Below are 17,541 nucleotides of genomic sequence, written 5' to 3' on the forward strand. Positions count from 1 at the left end.
ATTCTTTATCTCTTTGACATCTGATGGGAGGGCGTTCCACAGGGCGGGTGCCGCTACCGAGAAGGCCCTCTGTCTGGTTCCCTGTAGCCTCACTTCTCGCAATGAGGGAGCCGCCAGAAGGCCCTCGGCGCTGGATCTCAGAGTCCGGGCTGAACGATGGGGGTGGAGACACTCCTTCAGGTATACAGGACCGAGGCCGTTTAGGGCTTTAAAGGTCAGCACCAACACTTTGAATCGTGCTCGGAAACGTACTGGGAGCCAATGCAGATCTCTCAGAACTGGTGTTATGTGGTCCCGGCGGCCACTCCCAGTCACCAGTCTCGCTGCCGCATTCTGGATTAATTGCAATTTCCGGGTCACCTTCAAAGGTAGCCCCACGTAGAGCGCGTTGCAGTAGTCCAAGCGTGAGATAACTAGAGCATGCACCACTCTGGCGAGACAGTCCACGGGGAGGTAGGGTCTTAGCCTGCGTACCAGGTGGAGCTGGTAGACAGCTGCCCTGGACACAGAGTTAATCTGCACCTCCATGGACAGCTGTGGGTCCAAAATGACTCCCAGGCTGCGCACCTGGTCCTTCAGGGGCACAGTTACCCCATTCAGGACCAGGGAATCCTCCACACCTGCCCGCCTCCTGTCCCCCAAAAACAGTACTTCTGTCTTGTCAGGATTCAACCTCAATCTGTTAGCCGCCATCCAACCTCCAACCGCCTCCAGGCACTCACACAGGACCTTCACCGCCTTCACTGGTTCTGATTTAAAGGAGAGGTAGAGCTGGGTGTCATCTGCATACTGATGAACACCCAGTCCAAACCCCCTGATGATCTCTCCCAGCGGCTTCATATAGATATTAAAGAGCATGGGGGAGAGGACAGAACCCTGAGGCACCCCACAAGTGAGAGCCCAGGGGTCTGAACACTCACCCCCCACCACCACTTTCTGGACACTGCCCAGGAGGAAGGAGCGGAACCACTGTATGACAGTGCCCCCAGCTCCCAGCCCCTCTAGACGGTCCAGAAGGATGTTATGGTCGATGGTGTCAAAGGCCGCTGAGAGATCCAGCAGAACTAGGAAACAGCTCTCACCTTTGTCCCTAGCCCGCCGGAGATCATCAACCAGCGCGACCAAGGCAGTTTCAGTCCCATGGTGAGGCCTGAATCCCAATTGGAAGGGATCCAAATGGTCCGTTTCCTCCAGGCGTGCTTGGAGTTGTTCAGCAACCACCCGCTCAATCACCTTGCCCAAGAATGGCAGATTTGAGACTGGGCGATAGTTGGCCAAATTGGCCGGGTCTAAAGATGTTTTTTTAAGAAGCGGTTTAATGACCGCCTCTTTCAGCGGGTCTGGGAAGGCTCCCTCACAGAGGGAAGCATTCACCACCCCGCAGAGCCCATCGCCCAGCCCTTCCCGGCTCGCTTTTATCAGCCAGGATGGGCTGATCAAGGAGACAGGTGGTCGGTTTCACTCGTCCAAGCAGCCTGTCCACATCCTCGGAGGTAACAGATTGGAATTGATCCCATGTAACAGGACCAGACAGAACTCTAGCACTCTCCCGCCCTGGCCCTGCTCCCACAGTGGAGTCTACCAGTGGATCTAACATGAGATCTCCTTCTCCTGTGTTTGAGGTCTCCAACACTGAGTAAGTTAGACCTGATCTATTCCATGACCCCTGGCATGCCCACCCAGGAACCATAAGATTGCGCCCTCACTGACAATTAGGGCCTCCTGTTCAACAATTCCATGTGGTGGAATGGACACTTACTGGGGTTTGGCACCTCTTTTGAGGAGCACTGACTCTGAGCAAAAAGCCGTCTTCACTTTCTCATGTGTTCCACATGCTGTGTTGCAGCTAAATGAAGGTCCGTTTGGAGAGCTCTGGTGGTCTTCTATGGCTGTGCTGGAAGTGACAGGGAGGGGTGTGGTAGCCGGGTGATCCAAACACTTGCTGTCTGCCATCTTGCTTTGCTGATTAGAAAGCTCCAAAGTGTTCTGGCATGATAGCACAGGCCCCAGCATCTTGGCCTCTCGATTTGGTTCTTCGTGGCTGGCGACTGATGGAGTATTGGGTCTTGATGCATTTTGCACTTCTATGAGCGGGAGACTGCTTTTGGTTTTGGTATCTGGGTGGTGGCAGTTCATATGGAGCTTCTTCATGTGGTGTACGACAGCTGCAGCATTGAAGGCTTGCTAGCAAAAAAGAAGATAACAAGTTTTGTAAGAGTGCCTACCGGACTACTGAACATTAAGTCTGTTCAGATGCTACTCTGCTCTTGGAATTCTTTCTGGAGTGACATTGGAAGCAGAATCAGGTTCCTGCTCTCCCCGCCCCATTCCCTCAAGTACAGACAGAAGTAACAGGAAAACCTGGAGATCCCATGTTTATTTGAATATGGCACCTTTGGCAACCCAGTGTCCTCCAGATTTCTGGGCTACAATTGTCATCAGCTCCAGCCAACAGAGTGTGGATATGGGGTCTGCTTCTCATGTTCATTGCAAAAGTGCTCAAAGGTTTGTAATGACTAAATGTTTTATCCACTAAATAGAACAAATAAATAAAAGGCAAAGGTTACAAACCACTTTGCACAAGGGCAATGCAATCCCATGCAGACATGCTCAGAAGTGAAAAGTGCATTTTGGATACCAATCTAAAATTGGTATATAGAGCAGCTGCCATAAAGGCCTAACACAGGGGAAAGTTAAACTCCTAAAATGAATGTCAGTCCTTTATTTCTCTGGTATGACAATTCTGCCATTAATGAGGGACATTGTACAACATGGCAGGGCCAAATCCATATTAAGTCTTCTGGTATGCCAGTACTAATGCTTAGGGGAGTTCCAGGAGGAGTGTCTTAGCTGGGAAATCTTTCTTTGGGGTATTTATTCATTGCTAGACACTGAACTGAATGTCCTTGGGTATCGTAATACGCTTGGATAGCAGCACCAAGCAACTTACCTTCCACTTGCTCTTAGCAAAATTTTTCTGGATCTGTGCACTGACAGATGGATATATGTCACGGTGGAGAGCTGTGTTTCCATTAATCCTGCAGACAGAGGGAGAGGAATAACAGGCAGAAAGGCAGATGGTGTTTGTGAGGCATTTTGCATTCTTGCAACAGTTAGCTAATGCCTTTGTATGTTCAATCAGTAGTAATTAAACCCAAAAGGGAAAAGGCAATAGAGCACAATATAAACAAATTCTTCAGTGTTTGAGCATGGTCAGAGGAGGATGTCCCCTCCCTGGCTGTCCTCACAGTAAACAGCCATGCCAAATGGTAGATCTAATTCAAGGTGACCCATCTTTTCATACCAAATGGGCCACAAGAGTACTTTGACATGGAACCCATGGGCCTTGTGGCGCCAGGGGATGGGGGAGCGAGGCCAAAATTTGACATGCCCTCATCCCAGTCCTTGAATTGCCTTCCTGAAGGTGGCTAAGTGAGGCACTGGGCTTTGGGAAGGAGGCGTGAAGCTCAGGCACGGTCCAAGAGCCCTCCTACCTCCTTCCCAAAGCTGGAAAACCACTAACTAGGCTTTGGGAAGAAGGACTCTATGACCCTGTCAGAGCCCTCATACCTTCTTCCCAAAGGATCCCCCTTACCAGGCTTTGGGAAGGCAGCATGAGGGCTGGGCTGGGGGCATCAAATGTTGCTGAGGGCCACCCAAAAAAGCCCCTGAGGGCCACAAGTGACCCTTGAGTCACGCACTGGACTACCCTGATCTAACTTATAGGAACTAGAGCAGAGAATGACTGGGGCTGCTTCAGTGAAACTGTACAATCTGTGGATCTTCTGAACTATAGAATCATAAAACCATATAATTCTTTTTCAGTTTTTGACAAACTCAGGGAGGTGCAACCAACGTACCTTATTTTGTGTGAACATGCCCCTCTCAAAGGATTTGGTTTGAGCAGGAAGCCACTCAAATGATCATTATATTCCCTTGAATTATTGTTTCATTTGTTTTTTCATGCTTTGATATTCCTGTTTTATTGGTTTTAGGTTGCATTCTTGTGTAAATTATATTGGCCATTTTAAACGTTGTATACTGCTTAGAGGTTTTTGAACTATTAAGCTGTTTGTAAATGTTTTTAAACAAACAAAACTGCTCTTTATATTGTTCGGTACACAGGGCTGATGGAGTAATTCTTAGCTTTTTGAAGGGTCTACTGGCTTTAATGGTTATCCTGGGGAGAACTTAGAACACACCACAAGCCTGTCTGCCCCTGTGAGGCTCAGCTCAATTGCTCCCTTGCTTGAGAAGGCTCACCATAACAACCTCAACAATCTACACTAAAAGCTAACACCAGTTTTATACTATTTTAATTGCCAGAATCCTCAGAACTGAAGTTTAGTAAGGCGGTAAGAATCCTCTCCAGTTCTCACTTTACAGCACATACTGTACTACAATTCCCAAGGTACAGCATGTACATTCTTAAAGAAAAACAATTCCCTATCCATATTTTCCCACCTGCAGTTTCCGGCAAACTGAGATCTCATAGAAGGTAATTTTGTCTTATGAGCCATGACCACTACGATTTCTCTACGATGTGGAGTTGCATGTTTTTATTCTACTAGCAGCACTCGTCTTACCAGGGGTGCCTGAGGGCCTTCTCACAGGTAAACCTCTCATTTGGATCCTTCTCCAGTAAGTGACAAATGAAATCCTTGGCTGTTTGGAAGGAATGAGGAGAGGCAGGGTTCAGCACAAAGGCAGGAAAGCAAAACAATGCACCACAGAGCTCATCGTTTCAGGGTTCACCACATGTTTCATGGTTCATTTGGTTTGTAACCAAATACATGGCCTGTGTTGGATGGAATGCTAACTTAGTTGACAAATTCCTTACACGTGTAAAATATTTTATGTGAATGTCTATGAAGCTCCCTTATAACCAGTGCTTTTTTAAAAAAATAAATGTTTAGGGGTACTCTCATTTTGACTCAAGAAAATCACCATTTTATAGTTCAAATCAGGAAAAATAAATACAGTAAATGGACAAAAGTAGAAAGATTCACAGAATCTTTAGGGGTATGCGTCCCCCTGAGTGCCCCCTGAAAAATAGCACTGCTTATATTGATCAAACCACAGTACAATGCTGGTTTGTTTCGGTTGTCAGAACCTTTCCAGGACATTTCTGAGCCCTGTTTCCGGAGGTCCTTCTAACTGGAGATGGCAGGGGTTGAATGTGGGACATTCGACTTACGAAACACTGAACTATGATCCTTCCACTAAATTACAGGTTATAGCAGCCAAAATGCATATATTCTTGGGGAACTATTCTATAGGCAGGCCTCCTAAGGAACTGCTGAACTCCATATCCTGGAATTGTGACCAGCTGTATCCTGAGGAAATATTTTTATTAAAGTCTTCTTCCTAGCCTACTATTTTTGAATTTGATTAATATAGGAGTGTATTTGATCTGGTGTGCCAGATCAAAAACTGGCCACTTCTCCAGTGTGGCATCATATACTAATGTCAGGTGGATTGGAGCCCACCAGAAGACAACAGGCTTTGCATTTGGTACTGAATTTAAAAAGCATCAAGTGCATACCCCATTGCAAAGGAACAATTGGAAGCGCAACCTAAACCATGTACTCCCAATTGTTCCTCAGCAGTAGGTCTTGATTTTGATGTTTGGCTACAAGCCAAGTCCTGCTCCTTGACTCCCAGTGGGGCTTGCATTCAGCAACAAATTTAGATGGCATCAAATGCAAGTTCTGTTGCACAGGTGTTCTCCCAATAATTTGTTGGTGGCTATGACTTTATCTATGACTTTATAGGGACGCAGGTGGCGCTGTGGGTAAAAGCCTCAGCGCCTAGGGCTTGCCGATCGAAAGGTCGGCGGTTCGAATCCCTGCGGCGGGGTGCGCTCCCGTCGTTCGGTCCCAGCGCCTGCCAACCTAGCAGTTCGAAAGCACCCCCGGGTGCAAGTAGATAAATAGGGACCGCTTACTAGCGGGAAGGTAAACGGCGTTTCCGTGTGCGGCTCTGGCTCTGGCCAGAGCAGCGATGTCACGCTGGCCACGTGACCCAGAAGTGTCTCCGGACAGCGCTGGCCCCTGGCCTCTTGAGTGAGATGGGCGCACCAACCCCAGAGTCTGGCAAGACTGGCCCGTACGGGCAGGGGTACCTTTACCTTTACCTTTATGACTTTATCTGCTCTGCACCTGTTGCCACATGATGCCAAGTGAGTGACAAGTGGAGGGGGCTGTCCAAAAATGGCTGCACAGGCCAAGCCGGCTAGCCTGGAGAGCCTAAATTTGCCCATGAGCTAGATGTTCCCATCCCTGATCTAGAACAAGAGCCCTGAAAATGTTGAACTACAATTCTCATCCCCACCCCAACTATTGGCCATGTTGGCTGATAGGAGTTGGAATTTAACATCTGGAGGGCAACAGGTCCATCCCAGAATATCATAGGCTGAACTCTTGGCCAGCTGAAGTCAATGAAGCTTTGAGACCGAAATGTCTCTGCAAAATCTCTGTTTCCTGGCCACAGTAACACTGAAAACCCATTGGTAAACAGGTCAGAGAATGAAAAAGGATCATCTCATTTATCCAATAATATTTGGAATTCTCAGTCTGAATTTTAGAAAATAGATCAGTTTCACCTAATAAATGTAGCAGAACATTAGTAGCAGCTGATGCATTCCAAACCGTGTTAGATTTTAGAAATGGAGATTTACCCACTTTACTAAGAGATAAGAAAACTCCAGGGTCTACAGGATTAGATTCCAGGACAGCAGTGTATGTGTGCACGTGTGTTTTAAGCTGTTTTTAATGCTGTATTTTACATTGCTGTAACCTATCCTGGGACCTTCTGCTAAAGGTTTATAGAAGAAGAGTTTGGATTTGATATCCCGCCTTATCACTACCCGAAGGAGTCTCAAAGCGGCTAACATTCTCCTTTCCCTTCCTCCCCCCCCCCAACAAACACTCTGTGAGGTGAGTGGGGTTGAGAGACTTCAGAGAAGTGTGATTAGCCCAAGGTCACCCAGCAGCTGCATGTGGAGGAGCGGAGACGCGAACCCGGTTCCCCAGATTACGAGACTGGCTCTTAATATAAATATAAAATCTTATAAAATATAAATCTTATAAAAGTCAAACAATAACTACAAGAGATTTACAGAATCCTTATAGCATGCAAGTTTTTGTTTATATTATGAAATATATGAGTATCGGTCATAAGCAGATTCCTAAGGGTGGAATGTACCTGATTCAGAGATATCATCCCAAAATGGAGACTCAAATTCATAGTATCCTTCTCTGATCTTCTCAAACAGTTTGGACTCTGTCTCTTCATAGAAAGGAGGGTATCCACATAGGCTAAAGGGGATTGGAAAAAAGGAGGAAGTCACCTGGATTAGATGCTGCTACTGTACACATGACTGACCTTTAATGTCTATTCAAGGAGGGATGGGTGATGAAGAAGAAGAACAGAGACCTGTGCTGGCGACACAAAAGCTTCATTTTGTGAACTGATTGTCAGGAGCCCTTACCTGTGGCCCCTTTATAGCAGGTGTGTTTTCACTGGAGGGGGGGGGCTCCAGAGAAGAGTCAAAGTCAGATTTTTATGAAAAAATATAAACAACCATTGAAAAGATTAGAAGGGAACATACATTGTCATGTGGCACCAGTGGGAGCTTTCCTTCCATTTCGTATGGCAGGCATGCCTCCAGCCATGGACGAAGAGCATAGCAATTATGGTTAGGGGTTTAGCCTTCTTTTTCTTTGGTTGTGGAAGGTGGTTGCCTGCTCTTTTTTGTCTGTGCTTTATTTATTTAGGGTATGAGGTGTTATTGGGGAGTTCTGAGCATTGCCCATTTTTCTTCTGCGAAATGTATATTTTGTGGTGCACATCACCATTTCTTTGGGCCCTCCTGGACCCAAAAGGTTGGGGACCCCTGGTTTACAGCATTTTAGCTTGTAAGCTTCTCAGCCAAGGTCTTTTGGAGATCAAGCACAGTCACGATGGAAGAGAGCAGAGGAAAAGTAAAGGCAGAACAGGAGAATTCCAGGCCAGGGTTTTTTCAGTGATGGCTCCAACCTGGTGGAATGCTCTGTCCCACGAGGCTTGGAACCTGCAGGACTTGATCTCCTTCTGCAGGACCTGTAAGACAGAGCTATTCCACCTGGCCTTCAGTTTGAATTAGCCTGATCCTCTATTCCCCTTTCCCTTTCCTCTTCTATGAAGAAACCCTTTCTGGGACCCCACATTTAAATTCTTTCCTCGTCTCCTTGCTGGCCCTAGTAGGACCAACTTGGCCAGTTAGCCCTGGTGATCATTTGATGTCTACTGACTGGGGTTCCCCCTCCCCAAAAAATGACCCCTGAATTTTTGAATTTTATTATATTGATGCTGTATTTTATATTGTATTTTATGCTGTTTTAAAGTCATAATTTAATCAATGTTTTATATTTGCTGTTAGCAGCCCTGAGCCCGGTTTTAAAACCGGGAAGGGTGGGGTATGAATAAAAAATATATTTATTTATTTCCTCAGTTTTAAAAGAGACCAATATCCAACGATGAATGTGCCATTTTATTGTTTTAGTGTTTTAAATTATAAAACTGCCTTGAATGCATTGAATGCACACAGTAAGAAAGAAAGCAGATTTTTAAAAACCCATAATAAGGATGGAAAACCTGTATTTATAATGTTGGCTTGTAAATGTTGGTTTGTAATGTTGGCTGTATATCTGTTTATGGTGAGTATTAGAGCACACTAGGCTACTGAACAGAGTATTTTAAAATGGGAAGTGGGTTGATTCTTCTTTTCATTCAGGTCATCAATGAATCACAGATGTTTGCTTATGCTTTTTTTCTCTGTCTCTGTCAGCCAAGCATGCAGGCAAGAAAACATCTTGTGGGCTAAAAACTGTGGTGGACATTTGCAAACTTACTATTGGGGAATGACACTTACAGGATGTAGGTAATGACTCCGATGGACCAGCAATCCACAGCTTTGCTATATGGCTTTTGTTCTAGCACCTCTGGAGCTGCAGAAAATGAAAAGGAAAGCCGGGTTAGCAATAAAATGAGCAATTTGAAAGCACACATTCCTCTAATCAGCACAAAAATCCCTTTCAATGATGCAAAGTAGAATGGAAAAATCCAACACCTCAAGCAGGTGATGCTGGAAGTTGGAAAGTCTGAGGAGGAAATTATAGTCCATCTGTAACACACCTTAAATTATGTGTAGAATATAGGGCAGCCTTGAATCCCCTGAAATTACATTTGGCTCAGGAGTGAGACAGTAACTTTAAGCAGTGTATCACCAAGCTGCCTATGGAATAAGGCTGCAGTTCTATGCATGTTAAGTCTAAACAAAATTCCGCTGAAATCAATAATCCTTTTCATTCATGAACTAAACTTGTGGAGCTGTGCTCAGTGTCTAGGCACTGAGTATGTCTGAAAGAGAGTCTTCAAGACGGTTACTCTTTTGTGGGTGGGATTCACTGATATACTGACAAATTTAAGACTGTAATTGGAGCTCCTGTGCAGTTCCCTTTCTTTCTTTCTTTCTTTCTTTCTTTCTTTCTTTCTTTCTTTCTCTCTCTCTCTCTTTCTTTCTTTCTTTCTCTTTCTTTTCTCTTTTCTTTTAAATTGACTTTTTACAGTAAGAAAAGCAACAGGATAATTCAGTGGAAAGTATGGAATGAAATTCCATTGATGCAACTTTAAATAACCTCTCTACCAGCAAACCAGAATTAATGTCCAACAAGCAGCTGATGTTGTAGAACCGCCCACAAACTTTGTGCAAACAGATCAGGATGAATGTTCAATAAACAGAACGTTCAATTTCGAAGCGACTCTAGTATATAAAACTGTAGAAAAGAAGACTCAATGTGACTGATCTTCCAAAGGGTTCCCAATCACATGGAGAATGCCCTCGAGGCTTCAAACATGTTGTTATATGTATGAGGCTGTGGGGGCCAGGCACGTGGGATCACTCTATGCATTCAGATAACATACACACAGGAGCAATGGGTTGGAGATCAAGATGTTGCGTATGCATCAATACATTCTAATTTCAAGATTCAGTCAGCAACCTGCAGGTTGAGATAGCAATTTTCTTTTTAATTAACTGCCACACACAAAGGAGAAGGAAGTAATATAAAAGTGGTTAGGCACTCAATATCATATTTATGTTCACTACATTCAAATAGATAAATTTGCTGGCAGGAAGTGAATACATGTTGTCATGCATGATGACTTCAGTGATAGAGAGCAAGCATACTTGCTTACCGACATATCCTGGAGTCCCACACGCTGTCGACATGATGCCATTCTGCTCCATTTTAGACAAACCAAAGTCTGTGATCATGATTTTGGAGTCCTCCTCGGGAGTTAGGTAGAGCAGATTTTCAGGCTAGGGATAAAGGTTGAGAGTATAAAGTAAAGTAAGATGTCTAAAGAAAGGGTTTCTTCAGTGGTTGCTCCCAAGTTCTGGAACTCCCTGTTAATGGAAAACCTGTCTAGTCTCTGCTTATCTTCTGCTGGCAAAGACATTATTATTCACAAAGACATTTAGCCTTGTTAGATGACAGTATGCCAAATGACTGTAAATATGCAATTTGGGGCTTGGGACTGTTTTTTTATTAAAAAAAACACACCCCTACCCGCTTTTGTGTTTTGTGTTTTAATTTGTTAGCTGCCTTGAGCATCATTTGGTGATGTTGAAGCAAAAATACTGTAGTAAGGTGATGTACTGGACTTGGAAGGTTTTAACAATGCTTTTGGTTGGCATGCATACTTATGGTATGATAAGGTTAAGATCAATAAGGCCTTTAAGAACCATATTGTCAGGAAAGCAGTGTTTAATGTCTGGATAAAATATAAAGACTTATTGGAAAATAAAACTCCGAGGTGGCTTTCACCTCTGGAAGCTAAGGCCCGAAAAAGACCCAGTATGGAGGCCAAATGGCCAAAGTATTGGGAAATACTAGAAAAAGATGGAGACAATTGGAAATTGCAGAGTTTGGAGAAAATGAAGGATAAAGTGCGAGACTGGTTACATTACGCTCAGATTAAAGAAGTCTTTAAAAATGATAAAAAGTTAGGGTTCCAGGTGGAGAAATCGAAGTTGGAAACAGAACTGTTAGAACCTAAGACCAAGGTACTTTCAAGAATGTATAACTTGCTGTTGAAATGGAACACACAAGACGAAATGGTTAAATCGGCTATGATAAAGTGGGCACAGGACATTGGGCATAACATTATGTTTGAGGACTGGGAAAGGTTGTGGACCACTGGGCTGAACTTCACTGCATGTAATGCTCTGAAGGAAAATGTAATGAAAATGATATATAGATGGTACATGACCCCAGTTAAACTTGCCAAAATATACCATTTGTCTGATAATAAATGTTGGAAAGGTAAAGAAAGTGAAGGAACATTCTTTCACCTCTGGTGGACTTGCCCTAAAGTGAAGGCCTTCTGGGAAATGATATATAATGAGTTGAAAAATGTATTTAAGTACACCTTCACTAAGAAACCAGAGGCCTTTCTTCTGGGTATTGTCGGCCAGAAGGTGCTAAAGAAGGACCGAACATTTTTTATGTATGCAACAACGGCAGCAAGGATACTCATCGCTAAGAACTGGAAAACTCAAGATCTACCCACACTGGAAGAGTGGCAGATGCAGCTGATGGACTATATGCAACTGGCCGAGATGACTGGCAGAATCCGTGACCTGGGAGAAGAGAGGGTTGAAGAAGACTGGAAGAAATTTAAGACCTATTTACAAAAATATTGTAATTTGGTTAAATGTTAAGAAGGATGCTAGATCATAAATAATTGTCCACCACTAAATTAGATTTGAATTTGACGATAAGTGAGATTAAGGAAAATATAAACCTTTTGGAGAACTGCTAGATTGTATTTAAATGAGCGGATATAAGATTGTAAACAAGATGGTAATTTGCTTGAAAAAAACTTTTTAACGATGTAAGTGGGAGCGGGAGACGTGAGGGAGTCCAAAGAAGTGATGAAATTATGTTAAGATATAAGTAATGTTGTTTATTATTTATGCATTTGTATTCAAAAAAACTTTAATAAATATTTATATATATATATAAAATATTGTAGTAAGGATTATATATGAATGACATTGCCAGTCAATGTAGATAAAGAGTATCTAAAGGAGTTTACCTTCAGATCTCGGTGGACTATCCCATTCTCATGAAGATAATGCACAGCTCCCAGGACTTGCTGAATTACAATGCTTGCATCCTTTTCCGTGTAAACACCTCGTTCTAAAATACGGTCAAATAATTCTCCTCCAGACACACTGTGGAGGAAGATAATTAGAAGAAGAAGAATAAAACTGCTTTTACTGAACTGCATGCACATTCGTTCTGATCACATATTCAGGATGTTCTGTTTAAATTCTACTTTCAAGTTCAGCACACCGTGCCACTGAATAGCTTGGAAGCCAAATCAGTGGGGTAGCAAAAGAGTTTTGGACCTGACTGGCGCTTCTTCAGGAAAATTCAGAGAAAGCGTGTTCTCACTAAAAGGAGAGCACGGGTTGCGGATGGGGCTATACAAGGCACCCCATGATTGCTAGGCAAGTTAAAGCCAGGGCTTGTTTAGATGGGAGGATCTGGTTATCTGGGGAAAGTTGATGTTGCAAACTTAGGGGTGGGGTCAGTGGCTATTTAAGCAAGGTCCACAGCTTTCTCTTTCTCTTTTGCTGTGGACATCGGATCTCATCGGATCTCTGAGTGACTACAGCAGAAGTTTGGGTCGTATACCTTTTCCCTTTGTTTTTCTTCCTCCATTTTCTCCTCTTTCTTTAATTTGTTGCTGAAAGATCCTTCCCCACTTTATTTAATTTTCCTGTTTGTTTTGATTCCCTTTAATTTAGTCGGGGGGGGGGGGGGGTGCTCGGCCTGGGCCCAGGGGCCGTGTGGGGAGGGCTTCCCTCAATTCCCCTGCCCTCTTGCAGGGTCGATCCCCAGTCAAGGGAACATTTCTTCTCAGTTTGTCCTTGCTTCTCCCTTCCCCACAGGCTTCTGTTGGCTGCCTGGCTAGGGGTGGCTTACCTTGCCCTGTAGCAGGCCCTGGGAGGCCGGCCTGGTGTTGCTGGGGGGCTGGGTGCCGCTGGTTGTCCCCAGAGGTGCATTGATTTGAGCGGAGAGCTGTGAGGCCTCCATTTTGCAGCCTCATTAGGCGGGAGCGCCATTTTGATTCCTCTCGGCCACATGGCGGCCTCTAGCGTTCAGGCCTAGTAATTGCAGGGCCTGGTGGTTGCTTTATCCTAGGCTGAGTATAATTGGTACTACTGCGACCTCTTGTGGCAGTTGATATGTTTGCAGGCAATTAATTTCTTCAATTGCACGCAGCCTGGACGGCTAGTGTAGGTGTGTGTGCTGGTAAAGAGCACAAGGTTGTGGTTTGTTTCCGTATTGGACAGCTTCTGATTTGGTGGCTGGTGCTCTTCCCAGCTGCTCCTGGGTTACCGATCTGTTGCATAATCTGTAAGCAAGTGGTTGCCTCCTGTCTACTGGTGCATCATTTTATAGTCTAGGTCTTAGTTTTAATTAACTATTTAATTCATTCTGCTTCATTTTCTTGCAGATTCTAGCGTCTTAAAGAACTTAGTTGGTTTTTTTTTTTTTTTTTTTCTCTACTTAATTTTATTTTCTTTTCTTTTCTCACCAGTAGTAGGAATGGCTCCTAAGAAGGCAGCAGGAAGGCCTGTTCCAGCCCGCTCCTCGAAGCGGCCTATAAAAGGCCCATCCCAGGCCTTGCGATCTCCGCAGCCTGGTCAGTCCTTGAAACGCATCCAGGCTATGGTTTCAAGTTTGTCTGGCGACCCGGTGACACTGGCAAGGGTAGAGGCGGAGATGGATGGCCTGCTACACCGTTGCTCGACCCCGTCAACGTCATCAGCATTCCCGCCTCCCCCGGTGGATGTTTCCTCTCCTGCATCATCATCTAGTGAAGAAGGGGAGCCACTGCTAGCCGGAGTTGGCTTACCTGATGCTCCGCAGGTCCAACCTCCGGTGCTGCCTGTATCGCAGGATGCAGTGCCTAGGGGCCGTGGTCGTGCCAGGGTCGGCGCCAGAAGAAGCGCATCGACCCGGGGCCGCGCTGTACGGGGCTCACCTGTACGGCCCCCAGCGCTGGGGCATTCTAATCCAGTTCATTCACAAGTTGTCTCTGTTCAGTCAGCCCCAGGTGCAGTGCAACAGGGTGAAGCGTCAGATTCTTCGATTGAAGACAGTCTTCCTCTTCCTCCAAGGTCCTCTTCCGGTGGGCATCGTCGCCGAAAAAGGGGCTCCAGGAGGCACTCTAAGAAGAGACGGAGGGACACATCGTCCTCCACTTCAGGTACTTCCTCCATCAGCTCTAGCAGTGATGAGGGGGCCCCCCCTTAAGCTTTACTGGGGCTACGGGGAGTCGTTGGGGCTGCCAAAGTGAGTTTGGGAGCGTAGGGCAAATTCTCATAGGGCCAGGTATGGCGCCGTACAGGAGTGTCGAGAAGGGGTCCTGGTGCCTGATGTAAGAGTCTCCACCAATTCTGCTAGGGATATTATTCCTGGTGCCCACTTGTCTTCCAAATTGCGGTCTAGGATTCTGGATGGCCGCTACGTGGATATTTTCAGCTTGGCTCCTCCGCTCGATGGTCAGGAGCCGCTGGACAAGGGCCTTTCCGTTCCCAAAAGACGGACAATTGTAGCAAAGGCTGACAGGACTTTTGAACGTTGGATGGATAGTTTCCAGGTTTTTGCTGGTGTGATTTCTGCAGCGTCTCCCAAGAGGTCTCTGCACCTCTGGGTTTATCTGTCTATTGTCCGTTCAGCTTTTACGATGGCTGGCGAGACTGCTGCATTATCATATGACCAGAACTTTAGGCGTAGGGCGGCCAAGATACCGACGGCCCGCTGGGACAGGAAGGACTTGGATGTGTGGACCACTTATGTGGCACCACGTATTGAGAAGAAGGCTTCTGAGTTGCAAAAATTCAAGCCTGCCACCCAAAAAGTTGGGCGCAAGTGGTTCTGCTGGGACTTTAATAAGGGCATTTGCCAACGTCAAGCCTGTAAATTCGCACACCTTTGTGACAAATGCTCTGGGAGCCACTCGGCTTCTGCTTGCTCCGCGGCCAGGCGGCCCTTTTGCAGGGGAGGGGGCTCCCAGCAGCCCCCCAAGGTCCCTGCCCAGCCTCCTGTTCCCGGAGCAGGAAAGTGATATCTTTTCTTTGGCCTATACTCCGGTTCGGCTACAGCCGTTACTGGCGTTACTGGAATCTTACCCAGACAGAGAGTCAGCGTCGTATTTGAGTAATGGTTTTTCGCTGGGATTTAGGATCCCAGTGGTCGTGGCCCCTGTAGCCCAGAATCCTAGGAACCAGAAATCCGTTATGGACATGCCTGGTGTGGCGCGTAAGAAAATTGAAAAGGAGCTGGCTTTACGTCGTATGGCTGGTCCTTTCGCCACCCCCCCCTTTCCTAATTTGCACATTTCACCCTTGGGAATAGTTCCCAAGAAGGCCCCGGGGGAGTTTCGCCTAATTCATAACCTCTCTCATCCTAATGGTACGTCGGTTAACGACGTAATTCCCCCGGAGCTCTGTTCGGTGAAGTATGCCTCTCTTGATCATGCGATCAAGATGATAAGGAAGTTTGGGCCTGGTGCCCTATTGGCCAAGTGCGACATTGAGTCGGCTTTTCGTTTGTTGCCAATTCATCCTGAGGATTTCTGGCTGCTGGGTTTTCAGTTTGACGGGGGATTCTATTTTGATAAGGCTATGCCCATGGGCTGCTCGGTAGCTTGTGCGGCTTTTGAGTGTTTCAGCTCATTCCTGGAATGGGCCTTGCGCGACAGAACCGGTTTGGGCGGGGTTACGCATTATTTGGATGACTTTTTACTGGCCTCCGCGAGGGACACGGGGAATTGCGTGGTTCTGCTGCGTGCCTTTGCGTCCCTGGCTGAAGACCTGGGGGTTCCATTAGCGGCAGAGAAAACTGAGGGTCCCACTACGCAACTTACCTATTTGGGTATCTTGTTGGATACCGTGGCCCAAACCTCTAGTTTGCCGCCAGATAAGTTAGTTGCTTTAAGGAAGGTCATTGAAGAACTGCTCCCATTGAGGAAGGTTACCTTGCGACAGCTTCAGTCGTTGCTAGGTCATTTAAACTTTGCTTGCAGGGTGGTGGCGCCGGGGCGCCCGTTCTGCTCTCGCCTGGCCAAACTTACCTCGGGGCTGCAGGCACCGCATCATAGGGTTCGTTTGTCCGCCCAAGTGCAAGCCGACCTCCGTGTGTGGCTGGAATTCCTGGAAGAATTAATGGCGTATCACTGTGGCAGGACACTTTGAACCTCCACAATGATTTTCAAGTGCATTCGGACGCGGCAGGGTCACTGGGGTTTGGTTTGTTTTGGGACGGCAGGTGGTGTGCTGAACCTTGGCCCCAGGCTTGGTGTGGGGAAGCGATAACTCGAGACCTGACATTTCTTGAGTTTTTCCCCATAGTTATTGCGGTACACTTGTGGGTCGAGCATTTTAAGGACCATCGGGTTTGTTTTTGGTCCGATAACCAGGCAGTAGTGACTGTTTTAGCTAAGCAGTCATCCCGGTCGTATAGGGTTTCGGCCTTGCTTCGGGTGTTTGTTTTGCACTGTCTGCGTTTTAATATTGTATTTCTGCTCGCTTCGTTCCGGGTATTTCTAACGAGATTGCTGATGCTCTGTCCCGTTTTCAGATGGAACGATTCAGGTCATTGGCGCCAGAGGCTCGAGACCGTCCGGAGATTTTCCCGGATCATCTCTGGAACCTTGGCAACACTTAGTTTCACAGGGAGTAGCAGCATCAGTCGCCCCTTCCACGCTAAGGTCCAATAAGAAGGCCTGGGCTGATTTTCTGTCCTTTAATGGCCAATCGGCGGGGGCGGTCATCACCCCTCATTCTACTGCCCAGGTGCTTAAGTATCTGGCACATTTGTTCCAGATGCGCCGGGCGGCTAGGACCCTGCGACTTCACTCGGCAGCAATTTCTTTCTTTAGCAGGGCCACTTTTGACAAGGACCCATGTAGGAAGTTTGTGGTGCGCCGGGCATTGGAGGGATGGGGACGGCTCACCCCATCGAGGACTGTTCCCGGAAGTCCCATCACTTTTGAGTTGCTGATACAGATGCGCAGTAACTGCGGAGCATCTGTTGGTCCAAGTTTGAGGCCCGTCTATTTTCAGCAGCCTTTTCCTTGGCATTCTTTGGGGCACTGAGGGTAGGCGAGGTGGTCCTGGAGCAAAAACGGGATGGAGGTTCCAGGGGTTTGCTGTTGCAGGACGTGAGCATGTCACAGTCGGACCTGAGGGTGCATATCAGGAATTCGAAGACCGACCAGGTGGGTAGGGGAGCCGTCATTCGGCTCTCGGCAACGGGAGAGAAGGGTCCTTGCCCCGTAAAGGATCTTAAGAGATACTTGTCCTTGCGGCCGGCAGGCGAGGGGCCTTTGTTTATTCATGAAAATGGGCACCCTTTAGTCCGGCATCAGTCCACTAAGGTGATGCGCAAGGTGGTAGTGGCCTGCGGCCGCAAA

The 17,541-nt window shown here is 46.4% G+C and overlaps 1 protein-coding gene across 3 annotated transcripts in view; it reads right to left on the reverse strand.

Annotated features, from left to right (window-relative positions):
- The window catches only part of CAMK1G (calcium/calmodulin dependent protein kinase IG), a 46,116-nt gene that overhangs the window by 4,469 nt on the left and 24,106 nt on the right, over nucleotides 1-17,541 (reverse strand). For all 3 annotated transcript variants that reach the window (XM_083745570.1, XM_083745568.1, XM_083745569.1), the window contains exons 5-11: nucleotides 12,145-12,283; nucleotides 10,240-10,363; nucleotides 8,915-8,990; nucleotides 7,207-7,319; nucleotides 4,587-4,665; nucleotides 2,951-3,038; nucleotides 1,760-2,184 (exon numbers count right to left, since the gene is read on the reverse strand). In XM_083745570.1, the coding sequence (XP_083601696.1) occupies nucleotides 1,760-2,184; nucleotides 2,951-3,038; nucleotides 4,587-4,665; nucleotides 7,207-7,319; nucleotides 8,915-8,990; nucleotides 10,240-10,363; nucleotides 12,145-12,283 (1,044 nt within the window). The remainder of the gene's footprint in view (nucleotides 1-1,759; nucleotides 2,185-2,950; nucleotides 3,039-4,586; nucleotides 4,666-7,206; nucleotides 7,320-8,914; nucleotides 8,991-10,239; nucleotides 10,364-12,144; nucleotides 12,284-17,541) is intronic.

This window comes from Podarcis gaigeae, assembly GCF_964106915.1.
Source record: "Podarcis gaigeae genome assembly, chromosome: 6".
In the NCBI taxonomy this organism is placed as follows: domain Eukaryota; kingdom Metazoa; phylum Chordata; class Lepidosauria; order Squamata; family Lacertidae; genus Podarcis; species Podarcis gaigeae.